This window comes from Barbus barbus, assembly GCF_936440315.1.
Source record: "Barbus barbus genome assembly, chromosome: 30".
In the NCBI taxonomy this organism is placed as follows: Eukaryota; Metazoa; Chordata; class Actinopteri; order Cypriniformes; family Cyprinidae; genus Barbus; species Barbus barbus.
Genome location: NC_136758.1, coordinates 24,631,121 through 24,654,899, shown reverse-complemented (window position 1 = coordinate 24,654,899; position 23,779 = coordinate 24,631,121). Strand labels below are relative to the sequence as shown.

General features: G+C 38.1%; 2 protein-coding genes across 14 annotated transcripts; both read right to left on the bottom strand.

Annotated features, from left to right (window-relative positions):
* Nucleotides 1-168: 168 nt before the first annotated feature.
* On the bottom strand, nucleotides 169-16,201 carry LOC306850646 (F-box only protein 34-like). 12 transcript variants are annotated; one of them, XM_079386386.1, is made up of 5 exons: nucleotides 15,962-16,130; nucleotides 7,986-8,139; nucleotides 7,207-7,471; nucleotides 6,141-6,264; nucleotides 175-3,376 (listed from the first exon to the last, which is right to left on the bottom strand). In XM_079386386.1, exons 4-5 carry the CDS (start codon nucleotides 6,179-6,181, stop codon nucleotides 1,297-1,299), a joined length of 2,121 nt encoding a protein of 706 aa, XP_079242512.1. In that variant the 5' UTR covers nucleotides 6,182-6,264; nucleotides 7,207-7,471; nucleotides 7,986-8,139; nucleotides 15,962-16,130; the 3' UTR covers nucleotides 175-1,296. The 12 variants fall into 12 exon arrangements, with proteins under 12 accessions (XP_079242511.1, XP_079242512.1, XP_079242514.1 ...); XM_079386388.1 differs by lacking the exon at nucleotides 15,962-16,130 and adding an exon at nucleotides 10,086-10,175; XM_079386387.1 differs by lacking the exon at nucleotides 7,207-7,471 and having other exon boundaries at nucleotides 15,962-16,139.
* Nucleotides 16,202-17,443: 1,242 nt separating this feature from the next.
* Nucleotides 17,444-22,976, bottom strand: LOC306850780 (galectin-3-like). Of its 2 annotated transcripts, XM_079386639.1 has the most exons (6): nucleotides 22,890-22,976; nucleotides 20,059-20,069; nucleotides 19,731-19,967; nucleotides 19,459-19,547; nucleotides 18,395-18,563; nucleotides 17,444-18,081 (listed from the first exon to the last, which is right to left on the bottom strand). In XM_079386639.1, exons 2-6 carry the CDS (start codon nucleotides 20,062-20,064, stop codon nucleotides 17,923-17,925), a joined length of 660 nt encoding a protein of 219 aa, XP_079242765.1. In that variant the 5' UTR covers nucleotides 20,065-20,069; nucleotides 22,890-22,976; the 3' UTR covers nucleotides 17,444-17,922. The 2 variants fall into 2 exon arrangements, with proteins under 2 accessions (XP_079242765.1, XP_079242766.1); XM_079386640.1 differs by lacking the exon at nucleotides 22,890-22,976 and having other exon boundaries at nucleotides 20,059-20,127.
* Between the last annotated feature and the right edge of the window lie 803 nt (nucleotides 22,977-23,779).

Here is a 23,779-nt window from a genome sequence, read left to right as displayed (position 1 = left end):
ATAAATTCAAATGTTCTAACCCAAGAAATCACCAAAAATAAATAACTATCAGCTTGTATTTAACCAAACCATGCTTACATTAATCTAATAGAAAGACAATTTAAATGATTAATACAAGTATGCTGTGTAAGTATATATGAGAGAAAAAAAGGATAGAGAGCAGAACATTGGTTACAAATTCTCCAAGATATACTTTATTGAAATAAAATGCCTTAACAGGCAGAGCACAGCAATGTCTAACAATAATTTTAAAAAATCTGACACTTTGGAAAACAGTATATTGCAATGAAATGTTCTTTTTTTCAGATGGTGTTCAGTTTTTCACCGTCAAGATGGAGAAACGCTCTTCCCACATTTAAATGTTTCCTGTCAAGAAACAATACATCATACAAGGGAGATATCAATACTTAAAATTTGAGAAGAATATGCACTACCCGTTCACATGGGTTTATCATAATATTCCCACTGCAGAACAAGAGCGACCATTTCACATAGATATCTACATACACAAAAAAATAGCATAAAACGAACAAGGCAATTTACCCCATATTAAGATTAAATGCATTTCATGCCACACTCGTGCCATCATTCATCACCCTGTTATGATATGTAGGAATCTGTGCTATGTACAATGTAAACATCTGGGCTCAGAACAATCTCAAAAAGTCAATCCCATCAAGTGGTGAAGTAATTTCGCCAACTAACATCCCAGGACTTTTTAGCGGTACTAAGAGATGATAACGGGAGATGGGGAAATGGAGCAAATGTGTCAGTAACTCATTGTGCCCTCGTTTAAAGTTTCCCTACAGGCCAATGAGTTGATCACGAATGCAAGTACGTTGGGAGATAAACAGTACTTTAAATGCTCAAAAACGTTTAACATTGCAGACTAAGTCAATATCAGTGCAGGAAATACAGTCAGGGTGTGTTACGAAGCACAGAAAAAGAATGGTGATTGAACTGAAAAAATAAGTTAGTCATTAATGCTTACTCGAAGTAAAAATCATCAAGCAGTACCCAGATAGAACTCTGCAAAATTCAATCTTTAAAGGTTAAAGTGCAGAACAACATTAAGGACCTGAGGAGGGTTTTTGACAGGGGAATTAGTGGTTGGTTGACAGAGTAGAAGTTCAAAGATCCAGCAATTTCTTATTAGTTTCAGCAACCTGGTTGTAAGCACTATACATTAAAAGCGCACATGCTCATTGGCAACACACAGCCCATTCACACTAGCTACTCTCACTTATACACAGGCCTCAGAAATAAATTGCACACTGCAGTTGTCTTTCTGGCACACTACAAATCATCGTCAGTGTCCCTGCTTTTCTTGTAAATTGGCATGTTGATGCTATGAAAGGCAGGGACCCAGCGGTTGTCATGAAGTCCCACATTGCAACCTGGTGTGTCTTTGTGAGACCTGCGGCAGCACATCCAGTAGCCCGGGCCATATGGTAGCGCCTGGCAGTAGGGCTTATGATGCCAACGGCAGAGAGAAACGTCACCACGGTCATACCGCTTCTTACACTGCTTGCAGGGATCGTCCTTGTAGCGTGGATCACTCACCCAACGAGAGTCCGCCGGCCGTACGGCGTAACTCTCAATGATAAATTTAAAGTAATGGCAGGTGCACTTGAGGGCAGCCAGGCTCTCAGTAGGCAGCAAGCAGAATATCTTTACAATGATGTGGTGCGGCAGGAAAGCCATGTACTGCTGAGGCTCCAAAAGCAGCTGGATCTTGAAGCGAGTTTCAAGAAATTCATGAGACACTAGGCGGCGTAATGGAAAAGGCACAGGCTCCTGACTAACTATGCAAGTCTCTCCCCTCTCGGCCTCCTGAAAGGTTTGATGATTTTGGTCAGCCACAAGCCCATTCTTGATCTCCTCTCTGAAAGACACTGAAGTGTCGACAGAAGGCTCAAGGTCCTGGATGTCAGAAGGCTCTTTGTTCGGTGATCTGCTCTTTGATGGGGAGGGCAGGTGATGCTCCTTCAGAGACTGAGGAGAAGATTTGGCAAAAAACAACATGCCTGGTATCGGTTCCTCACTGCACTCTGAGATGGCATCATTTGGTGAGGACTGCAGCGTCTCAACAGCTGTGCTAGTTTCTTCTCTTGAGATACAAGAACTTTCTACGTCCTTGAGGGAGCAGGTATCAAGCCCATACTGCAAGGTCTCTATCGACTCAAGGGTCTTAGGTGGGGAACTCAGTTTGTCTAAATCACAATCCAGTTGCTGTGGGACACTCTCAACTCTAGAGTCCTGAGGGACAGTAGGCGACACTGGTTGAGATGGCAGCGGGTAGGGTTCTGACCCTGCCAGAAGCACACGCCCCACCTTCCTCCGTAAGCTATTGTTTCGAGAGAGGTCTCCTCCACTTTCCCGGAGGCTTTGTCTACTCAGGCACTGTGACTCCAACTTGGCCACCATATCCAGAACTCGAACAGACTCTCCTTCGTCTTCCTGGACCTCCAGCTTTTCTGCAACCTTGGACTGCTGATCTGCAGGCTGAGGGACTGTTCTAACTTTGGATAAAGTGATGGTGCTGGTGCTGCGTAAGGATGGGACTTTGGAGCTCACCTGTTGGTCACTGGCTCTTTGCTCCAAGTATGCCACCATCTCCACCACAGAAAGTGTATTTTCATCCTCTTCTCCCTCTGTCCTGACTGCATCATCTGCAACTCCTTTGCAAGGATCGATGATCTCATTGAGGTTCTCCTGTTGAGATACCTGCGGTGTTTCAGTTTTTGGTGAAGAAGGTTCCATACTTTTTGACTTGTCTGGGTTTCCAGACCTTCTCCTACGTTTAGCCACAGACCAGTCACCATCCCAGCAACCTTTGTTTTTAACAGAGGCAGTCCGCAGCTCTGGGGCAATGGCTTCTGTTTCTGAGGTGTTGTCAACAACACTACTGCAAGTACTGCCACACTTCTGAGATGCAAAAATGGCAATTTTCTCTTTTGTGTTCCCAGGTTTAATGACAGCCCATATATCCAAAGATCCCTCTGCATCTTCTCCTTGGTAGATCCTAAGTGAGCTTTCATTCTCCAAACCAGTTGAAGGTGAGAGCAGAACTAAAGAACTAGTAAATGTTTTGAGAGAGGATGCTCTGTTCTTGCGGGCCCCACTAATTCTAGTTGGTGCATTGCTCCCACTGCCACATCGAAGGGTGTTGGTGGAGATGACACTGAGGGGACACCGGTTGGCTGTGCCGTTGCCAGGTGAGCCCATGAGCCCACACACCTGGCGAACGCCCCACTCTTTCCTGAGCACTCCCTGCTGGTCGGCATGGAGGCCTCTTGTTCCATCGTGCACAGATTCCCGATGTATCTCTTTATCTTGTGGTTTGGGGTATGGTTTGAGGTGCATGGTGGTAAACCTAAGCAAAAGGGATAAAAGAGAATTTTTAAAACAAATACAAGGTGTTCCACTAAAGTTGTAACCTGATTATATCTTAAAAGGGTTAAACAAAAAAAACAAAAACAAAACACTTTTACTATTCGAAGGTAGCATATGCATCTTAAAGGAATCTTTTAGTCCACTAGTATTTCAATCCATTCACACAAATTACACAAAGTTTGTTTTGTATGGCGTTAAAAGACTTGAAATATGGGAAAAGTCAAATGGGATTTGACGGTCATTGGCACAAGACCACAAGAACCAGACTGCTCAATCTGACTTGTGTTGCAGCCTGGAATTAAACCACACCATGCTGGTTTCATCTTGTCAGAGGAAAACTGGCCCCCAACTGAGCCTGATTTCTCCCAGGGTTTTGTTCTCCATTTTTGTCACCAATGGAGCTTGGGTTACTTGCCTCTGTTGCCTTTGGCTTGCCTAGTTGGGGACACTTCATTTCAAGCAATACAATATTGTCGACTTGTTTATATACTATTTGAACTGAACTGAGCTGGACGATGACAGAACTGAATCAATGATGCTGCAAGGACTTTACCTGAAAAAAAGAGTGCTTACTGTTGCCCCCTTGCATTATCAACACTATTTTCCAGTTTAATACTACAAAGCTAATTTGACACAATCTGTATTGTATAAAACGCTACATAAATAAAGGTGACTTGACTTGAAGCCCGACAGTCCATGTTTACTACAAGTTGTCGTCCTACATGGAAAAAAGCAACATATTCTGCTGAACATTCTTCTGTATTAAAGGACCATACAGGCTTTGAAACAGAAGAGGTAAAGTGCAAATTAGCATTTTTAGGTGAACTATTCTTAATGATGCAAGTCTTTAAATCAATGAAAACAAACTTAATACCAAAAAGTCATTTCTTTAATGTGCCCATTTTATAATTTGCTAATTTATTTATTGCATTTATTTATTGTTCATGCACATTAGATATAAAACTGTAGAATAAATAGCACAAAAGAATCTAGAGATGGAAACTTCAAAAATCTGCTGGTTCAAGCCGTCAATGCAGCAGGTTCTTAGTAGGGATGCATCGATCCGATACTCAGGATCGGTATCGGATCTGATACTGCCATTTTCTGCAGATCGGGTATCGTCAGACGAGACCGATCCAAATCCGATATTGTGCATATACTATTCTGTTACTGCTGAGCCCCACAAAAGGCACAAAAATGATATAAAGCACCATAAACTTTTTGTGCACTACATTTCAAGTGTTCTGAAACTGTTCCATAGTTCAATGCGAGGTACAGATAAATATTTAAGTCATTAAATTCAAGTTCACATAAATTCTTTCCGTTGCGGCTGTCTGTCATCCTCCATTCAGCGTTCAAACTGCATGTTGCGTTCGGTTATGACAGTCAAAACAATGAAACTCTCCAAGAGCGCATAGTAACTGAGGTTTAAAACTGTTAAAAGAAAAGGCTCAAACTAACGCACAGATTTAATAAACTACGCATCAATATCTCTTCCTTTTGTACTTTGAACTTTTCTGTGCGGATTCGGAGGGCTGGGCAGCCTGCGAGCTGTGACTCAGTGTTATTTCAAGCGCATCATTCTGTGCATGGGATGTGCATTGTGCCACTCTGTATTGGAGCCGTACCCTTTCGTATTATAATACTTTTCTGCACAATGAAAGATTTTTAATATTCTTTCTTGTTCTGTCCTATCTATCATATGTTGCTGCCTTCATTACTGTGCTATACATGTAAAAGAAATGTCTTTTAATTTATTAGTGTATATGTGAGAGTGAGAGTGAGAGTGAGAGAGAGAGAGAGAGAGAGAGAGAGAGAGAGAGAGAGAGAGAAATGAGGAACATTTTACCAGATTTAGTTGTATACTTATTCACTTTTATTTGTAAATAAAAATGTTTTACTAGATTTTATAAAATAATTGTGCACCCGTGATTTTTCTAGAGTATCTTTTGCTGCTGAATTATCCACTAACCTAGTTTATAATAGTATTTTTGTCATACATTATGATTATATATTTTCTCATTTGTTATTTTTCATTAAAATTAAGTTGTCTGTGTAGTAGATGTGTTTAACACCCTAAAGAGTGACAATCAGGTCAACACAGAGAAGTAAAGAAATTCTACACTGATTTAAAAAAAAAAAAAAAATGCTGGTATTGGATTGGATCGGTATCAGGAGATACTGAGAATTTTCGGTATTGGATCGGATCGTTTCTGAAAAAATGGTATTGTTGCATCCCTAGTTCTTAGCAGTGTGTTTAGCACGTGATTATATAGCACGTGCAAAATGGCAAATAACTCCTCAAGCAGAAGAAGCATCACAGTGAACACAAGGGCTAGTTGTTCCCTCTGGCCCTTAGGCTGACATAATGGGAGCAGAGCCACCCAGGTCCAGACACAGCTGGGTTCTTACACAAGCACTCAGCTGACAGACCCAGCTGCCCTTCAAACAAGCCTGTGGCACCGCCAATAGCAGTATCTATGTGTGGGAGGACTGCACTCTCACAGACACAAGTGCATATAAGGCATTTTTCCACTAAAGTTTCAGACCTGATAAAGTGGTACTGGGGATTCTCACGTGACTTAACATGGGATGGCATTTGGACAGTGTGGACAGTTATTTCAGAGCCAAAGTGAGAGTGGGAGGTGACTTGCTTGCTCAAATAGGAGGGAAGAGCGTGGGCTGCAGTCATTCATTGGATGGTAAACATGGCAAGTGGCATGTGCATTGACAAGTGAGAATACCATTTGGTGTGTCCTTGGAAAGCCTGCATAGACCAGCACATCTCCTCCTGTGCCAAGCTTCCTTTGTGGCAAACAGCAGGAGAGGTCAATCTGTTAGGTCAGAATCATTTTGTTGAGCTGGTGTCTTGGACAAAAAGTGGGACAACACAAAAGGCAAGTCAACAGTGGCTTTGATTGTCCATGGATACAGGCACGCTCACATTTCCTGGTACAACCCTGCCTCGGACTTCCAGTTCTCAACAAATTTTTTTGTGCTAGCAAAGCTCAAATACCGTAGATTATCTTTAGAGGTAGGCCTACATAATTTCAACAGGTGGACAATTTTTGGTCAGGCTAGTGTTGTCAAAACTACCAACTTTGGTACCAGTCGGTACTGAAATTTTTTAAATGTCCATTTCCCACTAGCATTTGAGTGCAGTTGAACGGATTTTTAAACACCGCTGATTTGCCGTTGGCCGCTGATTGGACATTTTTTAAATTTCAATACAGACTGGTACCAAAGTCAGTACTTTTGAGAACACGAAGTCAGGCATAAAGAAAAAGGTAGTCTGATTAAAAACGTCAACACTGAATACGGGAAGGTAATAGACTGTGTTAGCTAGCTTCCCCACTTTGTTCATAAAATGATAATCATCAAAGGTTAAACATCTAATTTGACTTATAACTTGATGGATGACAAAATACCACATAAAAGAAACCAAGGAACTATACTGATTACTTCAAAATCTCTAAAGAACCTCCCAGTTTGCTGGGGAACACACTGCAGCACCATTGCTGGACAGGAGTATGATTACCCTGGAGGCACGCCAGCTCCTATCTGGTGCTCAAATGCTGATTTTTACCCATTACACAACCTGGCAACAACATACAGCTGCCGCCCAACCCTTGCCCTCGACGCACCCACAACTCAGAGTTTCCTTGAGACCACGGCCAAAACACGTGTGAGCTAATGATAATTTGAGGGCAAAAAAAGCACAACAGCATTATGTAAAAAGAAAACAAATACCCACAAATGAAAAGCAAAACATCAGAATGAATAATGTCAAAGAATGAAGTGAGCTCATACTGAAATCAGCACACTGCTTCAGTTAACAGGAGATTTGTTTGCGCCCCTCTTCTTGTAAACGCTCAAGACTTCCTCTAAAAGGGGCCTGCCAGAGGACCTGTCCAAATGATGGGGATGGAGGGGGGAACGAACAAGGATGAGGTCACGATTATGAAGTCTACTTTGCTCCAATTATGTTGTTACACTCTGTTCTTCCTGAGGAAAAGGCTGAGCATCTGGGTCTGCACACTTCACCGCGTGTAGCCGTAGTCTATAGCTCATGTACCTTAGTGAGACAAAACAACAGCGGGGTAATTAAAGGCGAGATGGGAACACGAGCTCACTTTTTGTGAAGCTAAACACACGTAGAACAGCTGGATTTTCTACACCCCACAATATGCTAAAAGCAAAGCTTTTCTTTTACTGACAGGTACATTTTGAAGGGAAACTCTCTACATGAGCACCATGGCTCAATGTGTGCTAATAGTTGTGCCACAGATCAACACCAAATTAATGCCAAATCTACATTGTAAATGCTTTTTAAAGTTTTTGTAATGAAAACATTTTGCTGAGCGTCAATGTTGGCCGTCTCATCCAAACAAATTAATAAAAAACACCCTGGATAGAGGACGTCAACCATGATGATGAACAGATGAAAGAGTTTGTTGTTTTTCTGGAAATGAACAGCAGAAACCAAAGTGGATTCATTCCATCTAAACAAATGCGAGTGAATTACCATCAGATTACCCTCAAAATGTGTGATGTCATGTATAGGCTTGAGTGCAGTAAGTACTAATTACCTCCAGACTGATGGCGGATTGGAGGTTCGTAACCGTGGTTCCCAGTAAGGGGTGGAGCTGCAGTAACTGATAGTTTCACATTTCTGAGGCATTAGGCTCCTCCCTCCTGTACGAGTGATGTCTCCCAACAGAAGGGCTCAGGACTCCAGCCTCACTGCAAAACAACATTGATGGATAGAATTGAAAACAGTTCAGCTTCCCAACATGTACACACATGTCCAAAGTCTATACAAGGAGAGTTTTGAAACATAAAACCCTTACAGTATATATTTACTGACAACTATAGTACTTTATAGAATAGTTAATTTATTGCAGATTTCTTTTTATTGGTTTGTACAGTTGGGCAGTTCTACCAGCAGTAAAAGCGTCCATTAGAACAGCTGAATCCATCTAAAGACTCTTTCGTGAGCACTTGACTCACTGTTAACTTGTAAAACACTTTGTTAACCCCTCTCAGTTCTCTTTCTGTGGTCTCACAAGGTCTCTTGTACATCATTTCTGTACTAGCTCATATTTGGTACTTTTCTAATCACTTCTGGAACCTGCAGCAATTCACCTTACGGTTTGCAAAGCTTTTGTTGTAGTATTCACAATTTGCAAGTCACCTTTTTAATGCCTGCTAAAAATATTCATCATTTTTTATTTTTTTATAACCGTGTAGGTCATATTAAGCAAAACCTATTCAGCACACATTGATTTTTGCCCATTATCCCAGCTTATTCATTATCCATTATAATGCCAACATAGGAGAAACACTGATGATGTTGTAATCTGGCACAAACATGTTTTCTTGCACCTGGTTTTCATGAGCTGATTTTTGAAAGTTAGCAGAATCACGTTGTACACGTAAACGCACTCAACAACGGCTTCAGGTTTTAAAAGATTCTGCAAACTGGCTAGTGGTGAACAAAAACCCACTCGGACACAAGTGTATTATCTATACATTTACAATCTACCCAGAGTATTTTGTAGTGGTAATTTTAACCACTTGCAATGGCTACAAATGCTGTGCCTCAACAGAACATGCAACTACATTCCAATGAGATGGCGTGGTTATGGCTGTGATGCATTATGGGGTCTTATGGCAATTATGGAGTATTTCATGTCAAAAAGAATTTAGTCATGGCCACAGAGGGCCAGAAAGTTGTGTCTTCCATTGCATACTAAAGTTCAATTTTGGTTAACTCTGACCTGCAAATTTCCACAAGATATTTAACCAATGCATCACAGATTAACTCAAAACTCAAATCTGCATAATTCGGAAAAGTGTGAAGGGTCCGATGTAATTGTGCATGCACAAAGCTTAATGTGACCACAGTTTAACTTAAATAGCTAATGCAGTATGCAGCAAGCACTTGTGAGGGTGTAATTCTAAAATAACTAGGCTATATGACAAGAAATAGAAACCTATATAAGAGACAGAGAACACTGATGTGAGAAAGCTTTAATAACCTGAATTGGTAACAAATTGGGTCACAAATACAGCACTACTTCAATACAAATTCAATACCCAAAAAAAAAGTATATCATGTCAAATGATTTAAAAATTTCACAATCTGAAGGTCAAACTGCAGCTCAAAAGATTATGACACACATAACATGGAAAGTTGGAAACATAAATAAAACTGCATAGATAAGTACATGTGAAGTAAAGCTGAACAGAAGACATGGCTCTGGATTTCTTATGCCCATTCCCTCTCCAGGGGCTAGAAAAGCAGCCAAGCAGTTTGTTTTCAAAGAGATACTTCACCCATGAAAAGCAGATAGGCCTGAAAAAATATGTTTTTGGAACATTATCCCCGTGTCCCATCCATAAGCCCACAACGAAACACTGGCTAATAAAACGGACACTGGCTGAGCTGACCACTGAGAACAAGATTACATGGTCTCAACGGACAGACCAAAACAAAGCAGAGATAACTTAATTTCCTCTTGCTATCTGTGCGTTCCGAGTACGTTCATGCAGCTCCTGAGGCAAATTCACAACCGAGCAACCACCTAAAAGCCTGCGCAGCGTCAAAAAATGATCCTTACAACGTCAATGTTTTTCAAATGAGTGTCAGACCGTTTTGTACATACATGTCTTTTGTGTTTACTCACATGCATCCAAGCTATTCGGCAAGTCATTGGATTGTAAATTCCACCACTCCGGCATTTGCGCAGTATTCCATTACAGAGGATAGTATGTACACAGTCTTCAGCACAGCACGTGGTTTTATTGGTCTGACTGACACCCTCCAGAATTTCACCTAAGCAGCTGTGATTGGCCACGACAGGAATGCTCCTCTTACAAGCACGTGTGCGCCTGCCGGAGGAAATAAACGCAGGTCTGATAAGGAGCCAATGGGCTATTCAAGATCCCTGCATGCCTATAAATGGCAAAGATAATCAATACTTTTGGACCTTCGCTGAAGAACAGGGTCGGAGAGCAGAATCTGCCTGCTAGCATCTTACACACTTTACGTGCAGTGATGCAAGCAAAACAAGATGTGGGACAAACACCGCCACACTGGAATACACACACATAACTGCACAATGCACATACAAAGTCCTTTAAAGGCCCAAGAACTTCTCATATTGCACTTCCTTTACCTGAACTTGCTCGCGCTTTTCCAAAAACAATAGCACTCATTCAAAAGGAGAGGTGGGGCGGCTGCTAAGCTTACACAATGCCATTTCCAGACCGTCTAAAACAGACCAGCTGCTACAATAGCTTTCATAGATCTTTCCAGATCTCAGGCCCTGTAAAAACATGAATCAAAGAACCATGCATCTCTCACGGTACAAACCCCAAGAATTTTCAGTTGCTCTTTCAAACAGAGGAGCCTTTGAGTTTGTAGAAAGTATCTTGTAGAGTTGGGTCCAAACCAAAAGGGATAAAGACAGGGTACATGTCATGTCCGCAGTGGCATATTCAGAATTCAACTCCCAAGTACTGCACACTGCAAAGTATGCAATGTATACTGCTAAATATGTGTCAAAAATGGAACGCAAAAAAGTATGTATTATGTCATAAGCATGGAGTCACATGACCTTACTATTCATGTTTAAATTTGAGAATTTTTTAATTAAAAAAATATCTGTAAATCAAGAGAGATTTAATTGTGGTTGATAATCCAAATGCAGTCATTGCACAGGGAATTAAATGGTCAAGTTGAGCGCTTTGCCTTGAGGGATACAGTATTCCACATAGCATGCAAATTTGGTCATTCGGCTCTTCTGTGTATACAGATCATTTGTATATTATAAACAGCATACATACAAGTGTTGCAAAAAGAACTATCAATGCAATTCTATTCATATAAATAAACAAAAAAATATACTGGTTAAAACTCTTAAAAAAAAGATGCTATGTGCAATCAAATTATTCACCAACAAAACAAACAAGTGTATACTAATAAATTTTATTTATTATAATGTTTTTTTTTTATGTTTTTGTCCTAAAATTTATCCCACCTAAATACACTGCAGCAGACCGAATTTCAATTTCCCAACGGTTCTTCAGTGCAACTTCCCTTCCTCAGAAACAATGAAGCAAATCTGTGGTTTTCTATTTCAAATCCAGCAAAGGGAGTCAGTGCATTTTTCAATGCACTTGGCATATGGACAGCATACACTTTTATATTTGATTTGGTTCGCTTTCAAATCAAAGCACTTGGGAGTTTGCTTTCCCATAATTGAGCTGTAGATGGGTTGTGGTGGAGATATTGTGCAATGATTTGCCTTCTTCTCAAGTTGCCTTCCTGCACGTTCTTGACTCACAAACAAGCTTGTGATTATCTTTGCCCTCTCTGTCCATTGTTGTTTTGATTGCTGACCCAAATACACTGATATATGTGCTTATGTTTAATAATTAATAAACTGTTAGTTTAGATGTCAGTAATAAGACTAATACGTCTAAATCGACTTCAAATATGAAAGCCAAAACACTCAGAAATGGCAGTAATTTTAGCAGCAACTTCAGCATAAGATTATCATGACAAACGAGCTCCCAAACAGACTTGTGTACCTATTCAATGTTTGCATATGATACCAGAAGACTTTATCATATAGTCAAAGAACCAACTAGTGTTAACCACTCAGCAGATTGAACTACTTTGAAAGGAGGTCAACGGTAGTTCAGCAAGCTAACAACAAAGACAAATCAATCTGCTTCAAAGTCCTTAATGAAGACATCAATAACTACCTGTAGAGCCTCTGATTTCCCAACAGCCAAGGCTCTGAATTCCAGATCTCAATAGAAGTTCACACATGCTCTGCAACTGCTTCTGTGACACTTTGAGCAACAGTACACGATAAGAGTGTGTGCATGTGCAATCATCCTGTTGCCAAATACTACGCTGCTACTCTGACACCATACTAGGAATAGTTAGGTCAGGTCAACAAGCATATCAACAGCCCAACCCAAAGTAACCAGCCAGGACAAGAAGCATAAAAATAAATAGCACCAATATACATTCATTGCATTACCTCAGACAAAAGCAGGCCTTTGAACGGTCTTCGCCTGCTGAAACCTGATACGTTGAACACACCTAGCACAGTCAGCTTTCCAAGACAAATTTGTTGCCATTGTAACTGCTATCTGTCTTTTCTCTCGCTCTCCTATTAAATCACCCACTGTCATAAATGTCTGTAATGAGCAGACATGTGAACACAGACGTATGATCTCATTAAGAAGGTGTGCCAGCTATGCTAATGTTCTTAATAGGGTTCAACAAAGTGTCTGCAATGAGTCCTTCCCTGTGGAATGTTTCGAGTTTAGCATGCACAAAAAATACTCTAAAGTGAGCTTGTGTATGATGGATAAGTAAAAAAAAAAAAAGACAATTTGTATATAAACTACCATCAAAGGTTGGGGATGGGAACATTATGTTTTTTTATAGATGTTTTTATATTCATCAAGTCTTAAGGCTGCATACTGTAAAAATAGCAATATTGCGAAACATCATTACGATTTAAGTGTTTTCTATTTTAATAATATTTAAAATATTATTTATTCCTATGACGCAAAGCTGAATTTTCTGCATCATTATTCCATTGTGTCACATGATCCTTCAGAAATCATTCAAATATGGCTGTAAAATATGCTTAACGGTATCTTACCGAAATAATATGCTAGTTACTGTCCATCATTCAAAATATAAATAGAGCATTTTCAATGACTAATACACTAATGTCCATTTACATAAAACTAACCAAATAAGGTCAGCTTGTTTAACTGGATTTCGTCATTGTAAATCATTCTGAATATTGAAAGAACAGCCCAATTATTCAGTCCATTAGCCATTCAGGCAGATCACTGGGTGAATTTTAAAACTACCTAGTTTAGTATATATCTATTGTGCATTTCTGCCCACAGACATTAAACAAAAACATTGTGTCAAACAAAACAAAAAGACTTATTAGTAATCGTGGAAAATATATTAGTAATCGTGGAAAATAAAGGCTCTGGATTTCACATGCCACCCGAATAATGCAGAGTTTGTCAGAAAAGGCGCAAATTTTTGCCACACAAACACTTCAAAGCATTTCAGGCTAGATGAAAAACACACTAAACCCCAGTTCCAAAGGGGGCAATGCAATCCCAACCACATACTGCAGACCTGCCTATGTTCAAGACAAAAGCTTGTCCCAACCTGCTGGGTATTTCTACCCTGCGAGAGGTTTGTATAAAAGCTTTCAGTGGTTTTCAGTGAGGTAAGGTACACCTTTCTGCTTCACACTTCCCTTTAGTCTGCCACATGACTCCAGGCCGAGTGGCCAAGCAGGTTCTCTTAAGCTGTGCAGTCCAGTTGTCAGATTTCCCTCGCAAGAGCTCATTGCGTTCAAACAGGTGGTCGGGCTCAATTGTGTTTTATGAAGTGCTCACTTAACTAAGTATATTCTCACTGCATTGCATAAGGCAGCCATCAAAAGAGAGCTGCTGTAATTCTGCACGTTTCAACATGACACCAGTGGCTTAAATCAATACTTTTGCTTGCCAAATAAACCAACCTCTTGATTGGACTGATAAGAGGAATTGTTTAAACTACTCATTAGAAATGGTCCAAGACTATATGCTAGATTTCTGAGGCATAACTAAAATAACTTAATTTGTATGTAATCACTATACAATTATGGTATGCCTCTGTATCAAACACACTAACTCATCTAAGAGTCATTTACTGCTCAGGTTGGTGTTGAACTTTCCGGCTTGTGTATTGCAAAATGTATGTTTGCTTTAAAACAACTTCACGCATGTTCTGCGCCTCTCCAGTTGTTCACAAAGATATGACTGAAATCTATATTTAAAGACCTTCCAGAAAACAATGTGCCACCTTGACTACATTGACCCACCTAAAATAAAACAACCTGGAAAAGTGAAAACAAATGAATCTGTGTAAACATGGCCTACAGGATGACAAAAGGACAGCAGAAAATTGCTGCGACCACAAACAAAACTACCCCACCACCACATCATCTGACAAACAAGTATGAGGACGTATATCACATCTTTAACGGGATGTATGGCCTGGTTTTGACATGCCGCATAACAGCTCACCAGCAAAGATAAAAGCCACTCTTTGAACTCCTGATCTGCAATTAACAAAACTGTAGACTAGAGTTTCAAAATGCTCATTCCACCTCCCCATTACGGAAAAACAAGGCTTGCAGATCAGCCCACTGTTGGTAACAACTGACCTGTTAAAAATACGCTAGGCTTCAGATCAAAATTTGGCTGCAAGCTTGACTTCAGGAAAGCAAACTTGCACAGAATACAAAAAAAAAATTAGAGTATGACTGATTTTGGTATAGATCATGTTTTTAAGTGTCTAATAACCATGCGTCTGAAAACCAACAAATGCCTATAACCAAAAAAAAATATATATATATATATTTTTAATTTAGACACACAACGAATTAAATAAGCAAATTAATATACTTAATCTATTGTCAAAATTGGTTAAATTATTACTGAATCCGGTGAGACGGAGTTGCTGGTATTAACACCTTCCACAGGGGCAAAGTTCAGAAGTGTAATCAAGTAGTTAAACATTATATGTTTTTAGTGTCTCACTCACCTCCAACAACTTAACCATGATTTCTCAGGTCAACTAATGCACATGGACACCATGATGTGTGCGTTTCAGTTAAATTACAGCGATCGGGTAGAACAATCTCTATAGAAGTCATACAATAATATCTTCATAATAAGCATGTATGTGTGATCATATCCTCATAATAGGGCTTATGATGGGTCGAATTCATCATGTTCCCCTAAATTCTCATTTGTATGTAATCTGAAAGACTTCAAGAGTCAGAAAGGCTTTTGAAATGTGACTGAATGAAAAAAAAACTATTTACCTAAAACCATTATAGCTCTGTATCTGAAGTAGCTTAAAACTCTCTACAATGTAAAACACATTTTCTTAGAGGAATAAAAACAAACCTGAAACTTAAATGCAAATATATAAAATAAATAACAGAGAAATCAGGAATAGGCCATTGCACCAAAAAAAAAAAGACAATAAAGTTATACAAGTACTTCACTGAAATATATACAAATATAGATAGATAGATAAAAAAATAAAATAAAAACTCAAAATAAATGTAATCTAGAGGCGTCTAACCTCATTAGCACTAAAGCTAACTGACAGAAACGCCATCACATACATCTGCTCCTTAAAGAAGAGAAAAATAAGAGTACTTAAACGGTTATATGCTCTTAAATACACATGCATAATAAACAAAACAACCACAATAAGTCATTTAGAGTCTGTATAAGGATGTAGGTCCTGTTTTGGGGGTGTTTAAATGCTAGTTCCGCTCAGCATATGACAAATCGAGGAAAAAACAAAGAATAAATGCTACATTTCATCACTTTAGATGCAAGTTAAAGCCATTGAAACTCAGTTAACGCCAAATATAAAGGTATTTATGACTGACACGTAGGAGTAATAAGCTAAACATAAGGAAATAGAAGATTAAAAACTGACCTGAGCAAAAACAGAATAAAAGTCGAACGAAGAGGTGAACTGACTTGCTGAAGGGGCAATATCTTCGTCGCCTTGTGTCTTTACTCGGGTGAATTCATCTCATCTTGTCATAATTTTTAAGTCGTGTGTCCTTCAGGACTCAACGCTTCATGTCTGCGCGCGCGTGTGTGATCAGATCAGACGAGCGCGCAGCGGGAACTGCCTCATATATGGCGAGCACGCGCATAAAGACGCGCGCGCGAGCGTGCACGAATCCACCCAGTACATAAATGTATACAGAGCACCGCTTGGGATGGGCAAGTCAAGTTTTTTTTTTTTTTTTTTTAATTGCATACATTTTTAGAAGATTTTGCGGGAACAATTAATAACATATTTACTTTAATATATTTATATTAAATATAAATATATAACTGCATATATTTTTTAGTAAATGTTAATGGTTTGTTACTATTGATGAGTCATTATTAAAATAAAGTACATTTTCTGTCCTAGGATGATTTGATGATTTTAAAGATTTGTATATATAGAAATAAGCCCAAAATAGTGAAATGAAAAAGTTTATCTGTGACCCTGGACTAAAAACCAGTCATAAGGGTCATTTTTTTAAAACTGAGATTTATGCATACAATATAATATAAATATGAAAGCTGAATAAATAAGCCGTCCATTGGTGTATGGTTTGTTATGATAGGACAATATTTGGCTGAGATACAACTATTTGAAAATCTGGAATCTGAGGGTGCGAAAAAAAATCACAATATTGAGAAAATCGCCTTTAAGTCCTTAGCAATGTATATTAGTAATCAAACATCTCAAAAATTAAGTTTTGATATATTTATGGTAGGAAATTAAAAAATATCTTCATTAGACATGATTTTTATTTGATATCCTAATAATTTTTGGCATAAAATAAAAATAGATAATTTTGACCCATACAATGTATTGTTGGCTATTGCTACAAATATACCCGTGCTGCTTATGACTGGCTTTGTGGTCCATGGTCACATATATTTTATGTGGTTTTCATTTATTGCATTGTTTTGGGCTTCTGTTTCTATAAGCAATTAAACAATACAAATCTAGCAAACTATCAAACTAGTAAAATCACCCCTATTGGACAGATAAGTAACAATATTTGAGGAATCTCACATTTTCCTGATACATATTCCACATATTCCAAAAAATACACTATATGTATGTAATATGATATGAGTGGGTTAATATAGCTTTTGTGATGTAAAACACAGAATCACACAATCATGACACAAAGGAAGATTCTTGAAATTTGTGCACATTAGTTATACAATGCTGGAGGTTTCATCTGTGGGTTGCAACAGGGTTCAACTCTTCAAAGAGTCATCAGGTGCTTTAGGCACTATATAAATAGACCTCTGCATAATTGAGGTCAGGTCTATTAGATTTCCGTCAGGGCGTCTCTGACAGACTGTTTCCATGATTAAAAATGTAACACTGCCTTGACTTCAGTTTACGCTGCTGTTATTTTATTTATATTAGGAGCTTGTAATTACATGCACACCACTCAGTTTTTACATCTGTCGTTGTTTCTTTAATCATGGGATCATTAAACCTAGAAGAATGATCTTTTGGCACTGGTTACTGATCATAGAATCCTATTTTAGAATCACATTACTTACGCACTATTCTTGATTGGCCAATATCACATTCCCAACAATGACCACCACTATTATTCTGAGTAGCATCATGAATGTAGCGGACTTTGCAAGTGTATAATCAATGGCACTTCAATATCATATATCTCGCATATCAATATAAAAAAGCTAACTACAGCATTGAGAAAAACAGGATTTGCATGCACATTTGTTTCACTCTACCATCTGTAGTAAAAAAAGAGAAAAGATGATTACTGGAGGTAAAATAATTTGCACATGTGGTTGAACAGATTATCACATATCATTGCTAAAAGACTTGTCTGTATGATTTCACTGCAGAGTCTCCATATTAACAGAGTTGAGGGTGACATCACCGTAGATACTAAGAGCTCTGATCTGGTTGAGCTCACGGATCCGATGTTTGAATTCCAGAAGGTGCGATTTGTTCACAGCCCCTTTAAATTCAGTGTCAGTACATAAGATCTTCAGCTGAAATTAAAAACAAATGTAAGCAGTTGCAATTGAACAAGCATGGCACACAGCATGTAGTTTTGACCAAACATGGCAGGAGACAAATGCATAACCTTGCACAAGAGTTTTGTTGCAGTATTTTTAGTGATGCTATTTCGGGACCTCTTTTTCTGCTTTTACACACTGACATCCAGTTATCGGATATCTTAGACATTCTCTAATGTCTTTAAACACAATGAGCGCCTGACAGTAAATATTTAAGACATTTGTTTAATCTAAATAAAACCACTGAGATGAAAAAAGAAACAAAGTTGCTCTGTGCCATGCTCACCTCAAAAGGCTTTCCTGGGACAAAAGGGAAGGAGGAGAGCTCACGCTCTTCTTTGCCCCAATTGTTTCCAATCTTGCTGTTTCGCACAATCACTTTCCTTCCTTCTTCATTGAAGCGGGGGTTTAGATGAAACGCAATGTCGTTGCCTCGGTTTAAATTAACTGTGAAACTAATTGGAGGAGAAAATATAAGAATACACACATACAAAACAAATGGGACATCACAAATAAGAAGCTTGTGATAATTGTTATATAATAACAATGAAATCAAAACTGGCCACGTGTAATTTCTTCATTTAATACTAGTTCTTGATCTCACTGTGAACAATTCATCGGTGCACAATATTTACAAGCAAAATGTTTGTCTTTGTAATCTTACCAAAATGTATTAACATAACACAATTTATTATGTACTTAATCATGTATATTAAACTTATAAAAAATATTTAGGCCTAAATTTAAACTATGTATTTAAACTGCATATAAAATTTCAAACTAATTAATAAACTAAATGTGATGCATATTTGTCAGTCACACATAAACAAGTATGATTTCTGCAATAGTACTAATAATATTGTTTGTTTGTTTTATTAGAACTAGTATCAGTAATTAGTTTTATTAGGGCTAACTAATAAATAATAGGTACTAATAATAGTACTAATAACCACGTTTATATATTTATTTATCATCACTGAATAATTGAATATTGCTATTGCTAGCTGTATTTTAACGGTGTTTATACTTTTTAACTCAATGAGTGTAATTGTTTTTACAGAGAAAAAAAATTATGCTGAATAAAAGCATTTTGAAAAACTATTTAAATAAAATCAAATAGATGCAAATAGTTAGGAATAAACCAGTGCAGAAATCTTACCCGTTTCATTTTTGTAGGACATATATGCATCACAGTTTATTATTTCATGTAAAACTGTGTAATCCAATTGGATGAAATTTCATTTGTAACTCAATACATGAATTTAAAATTTAGACTTAAATACTAATATGTACTCTATCATTAATGACAGATGCTTGCTACACTGTTGTGTATTGTGTTGTTGTGGTTACTGTTTAGCGTTAGGTTTGACCTCTCCAACGATGGTGATGAGCATCTTGTTATAGGCTCCACTTTGTAGCGGCAGGTCAAATGGCACAGTCTTGAATAAAATTTAAATGCAAAGTAAAAGGGCATAAACTAAGAACCACTGCACTGTATTTAACAGAATGTTCACTTAACAAGAAAATGTGGAGCTTCACCAGCCCTGGTTATTTAAACTGTATTCTACAGACAAAAACACTATGATGGTTGTACAAATCCAAGAAGTGTGAAAACATCTTACTAGTGCTGTTGGAGCTTGGCCAGGAGCACCATAAGGGCCGGTTTGAGGTACAGGTCCAGGCCATCCAGGAGCTGTAGGCTGCCCAGGCTGACCAGCCCATGCTGGTTGGTATGGTTGCCCTGGCCAGCCTGCTTGGTTTGGCTGCGCAGGCCAGGTGGGGTTGGCTGGTTGGCCGGGCCATACTGGGCCTCCTGCCTGCTGATTATTTTGCTGTGGGAAGTCAAGGGCATCTGAAAGCTGAAACGGAGCATAAGTGAAATTATAACATGATATTTGTTGTGCTACATTAGACAAATAGAATTACTAAGGTGATAAAAACGGTACTTACATCCATGATATCTGAAATCCAAAACAGAGATTAGACATTGTTAATTTTGCAAAAACAAATCATTATGCACTGGCCATGCTATACTGTAGGAGATATGTTTTTTTTTTGTATATATATATAAAACATTATTAGAATAAATAATAAATAGATCATACAAAATTGAAAATTTGCTGAAAAGTTACTCACCCCCAGGCCATCCAAGATGTAGATCAGTTTATCTCTTCATTTGAATGATTTAGAGAAGTTTTGCATCGCATCGCTTTCCAATGGATCCTCTGCAGTAAATGGTTGCCTTCAGAATGAGAGTCCAAAGAGCTGATAAAAACATCACAGAAATCCACAACATGACTCCAGTCCATTAATTAATGTCATAGAGAAATTCATCGTTAAGATGTTTTTAACTTCAAATTGTTGCTTCCAACTAAAATATGAGTCTTCTATCCATAAAATTGCTTTCTCCATGAAATGAAAAAGTCATCTCGTCTAAATCAGGACAGAAATATGATGGACTTTTTCACTGGAGGAAGCGTTATTATGGATTGTGGACTGGTATTTTGTCCAGAAACAGTTTGAAGTTAAAAAGATCCTAATTATGGATTTATTACAAACATGCAGCTTTTCCCTTCATGAGAAGTTAACTGATGAACTGGAGTCGTGTTGTGGATTGTTGTGATGTTTTTATCAGCTGTTTGGACTTTCATTCTGACGGCACCCATTCACTGCAGAGGATCCACTGGTGAGCAAGTGATGTAATGCTAAATTTCTCCAAATCTGTTTTGATGAAGAAACAAACTCATCCACATCTTGGATGGAATGAGGTTAAGAAAACATTCAACAAAGTTTCAATTTTGGGTGAACTACTTCAGATTCTGAATGCACCAAGGTCAATCTTTCCACTAAAACATAGTCTGTTACATATAAACTAAGGTTAGTAAGGGTGCATTTGAGTGATAAAAGTAAAGCAGTTTTTGAAAACACCATTAAATTTGGTTAATTTTTGTTTTAAAAATGATTAAATTTTATCCCTGGTTCCCTGGAGTACATTACATGCTCCCATGAGCTGATGACTCACTCGTCCATGAAACCACCCACCACACCCTTTGCACTGTATGAATGGTGAGCCGGAGGGGATGCGTGATGATTACAGTAGCAGATAATGCAGTATTATTTAAAACCCTGTGTGAATTGTAACAAATGCACGTTCTTCTTAACAGAGATGCATGTTAAATGAAATAAAGTTCCCTTGAAATGGCTTTGGGTGAAATATAAGTTACACAGCTAACATGTTTCAGCTTTTAAAGTAATAATGTGGAATATCTGTACAAAAGTTGCACGCAAGCATTCATTTCTACAACCTCAGATCAATATAAACTATTCCCCTACAGCAAAAGTTTATTATTGTGCAATCTGCATTTGATTCCCACTTGAACACTGCAAGTTTAGACGCGTCAGTAGGCCTGTGGGTTTCACCGGGCCTGTGAACCACATAAAGGCATGTGTTTAAAACTAGCAAAAGTACAATCTTTCTTTCAAAAATGAATATGAAGACTTATTTGAAGATCAAGAGAAACATTTAGTCAAATGTATCCAGATGTTTGTCTGATAGTGTAAGAAGTATGCATGTCACTGATTCATGTTAGCATGGCAATGTTTATGTCTTTTTACTGAAATTTACATGAATTTAGGCCTGTGGATTTCACTCGGTCTGTAAATCACCTAAAGCAAAAGTGCACCTAAACTCTATTTTTCTTTTAAAACTGTTCATATCTGTAAAACTCTCAAGATATCTTTCATGTCAACACGACAGGACCACTTTCTGTTTGCATAGGCAAAACACACCAGCCACACACATGGCTATACAAACACAAACACCAAATTCAAATCTATTAACCCTGAAGCTGCTTAGAAAGTTGAAAATGAGAAAAAAAGCCAAAAGAAAATATATACCTGTATTTGTGCAGTTGGTGTCACACAGGTACTGCTCTGTAGAGGCAATGGGTATACAGACAGGAATTTCCAGGTGGAGTTCATATATTCACCCCTGGCCTGAAAACCCTCCCCAGCTCTTCTGAGAAGAGACCACACCCACATGATTCAACCACATGGTCTGATTTCCATAGGGAAATATGATCAGTCAGAGGAGAGGCGAGATTATGAATAAAGTTTTTAAAAGTACACTGAAACGTTCTTATCTGATTGAGTCAATATTGGCTCTTCACTGTGTTCTGGAGGTCATGCACCTCAGTTCATTTGAGCCGCTTAACCTCCAGATTCCACATGTGTTTTAAGGATGGGTGTGTTTGGGGGATTTCAAGGAGTTTCCTCTTCTTTTTTTCTTTGGTTTGGTTGAACAAAAGAACAGATAAATGAAAAAAGCTAAGTTGGCAACTAGGCAAGGATTGGAAGAGCTGTTTATAGTTCAAAACATATGTAGCGTTGCATAGTAACTGGCATTACATGGCTGTTTATATACACTGGACACACCTATTAATTCAATATTGCTACTTTTTTACACATTTTGGAATAGTACTGAAATGATGTGTTCTGATTAAAAGCGACAAATTAACACAAATAACAGTATTATGACCAAAAATATCTTACAAATAAAACCTAAGTAATATTTTAGCTCAAATTACCACCCTTTGCCTAGATTGCAGCTTTGATTATGTCACGGACCTGTCTGTTCTGTTCTGTTCTGTCTGTCCTGGTTTCACCTAATCATTGATTGAGCACACCTACAAATACAAACACCTCACAACACTCCAGTGTCCAGTCTCGTTCATACGAAGAGGACTACCACTGCTATCACAAACTCTATGCCTGATACTTACCTGCTGTGTTTCCTCCCGAGTGTGTCCTCCAGAGATCCCTAGTCTGTCTTTGTCAGTCGTGTCCAGCTCCTGTTCCTTGTCTCCTGTCAAGAGAAGATACTCAAGTTAACGTTCCTCCAGATCTCCGAAGATATCCAGAATTACCACTTACCTGTTCAACTCCATATTGCTCGTAGTCTGTTAATAAATACCACTATCCGTCACGCAGTCTGAGTCCCTCTTCTGTAACAGATGACTCATGTCAGTCAAATTTATGTATTGCACCATGGGACGATTGTTAAACAGTATCGAAGGAGTTCCCATGTATGTAGGACATGCGAAAAGCTTCCCTAAATGGTGGTCCACCTCATCAGATTAAAAAAAATTATAATAATAAATTCATCCATCTATTCATTTTCCAAACTGCTCATCCTATGTAGGGTCGAGGGAATGCTGGAGCATAATAATTTTGTGGTAACAACTTACAAACCATTTGTTTCAATATTTTTTAAAGTTACTTAATAGAAATACAACTGTTCATTGTTAGTTCATGTTGCTAATATTATAAGACACATTTAGTTTTAATGTATTAGTAAATGTTGAAATGAACATTAATATGAATAAATGCTTTAGAAATATTTTCCATTATAGTTCATATTAACTAATGTTAACAAATAGAGCTTTAAAAATGTTTGTAAACAAATTCACGCAAAGCCTCATTTTATATTCACCTATAAAAACTAATTTTAAGAAAGATGACTTTAGATCAAAAAGATTTGACGATCAAGAGAAACATTCAGTGAAGTGTATCCAGGTGTTTTACTGGTATCACTGATTCATGTTAGCATGGTAATGTTTATGTAATGCTGATTCACCTTCTACTGAAAGTTAAAACACATTTTTAGAAAAAT

Excerpts from the sequence above, each read along its gene's own strand:
- LOC306850646 (XM_079386379.1), bottom strand. The coding sequence starts at position 8,077 with ATGCCTCAGAAATGTGAAACTATCAGTTACTGCAGCTCCACCCCTTAC. Across the intron at positions 3,377-7,985 it reads AATCCGCCATCAGTCTGGAG|GTTTACCACCATGCACCTCA; the intron begins GTAATTAGTACT and ends CCTTTTGCTTAG.
- LOC306850780 (XM_079386639.1), bottom strand. Across the intron at positions 19,548-19,730 it reads GCCAAGCTCCAACAGCACTA|ACTGTGCCATTTGACCTGCC; the intron begins GTAAGATGTTTT and ends ATTTTATTCAAG. Across the intron at positions 18,082-18,394 it reads TCCCAGGAAAGCCTTTTGAG|CTGAAGATCTTATGTACTGA; the intron begins GTGAGCATGGCA and ends TTTTAATTTCAG.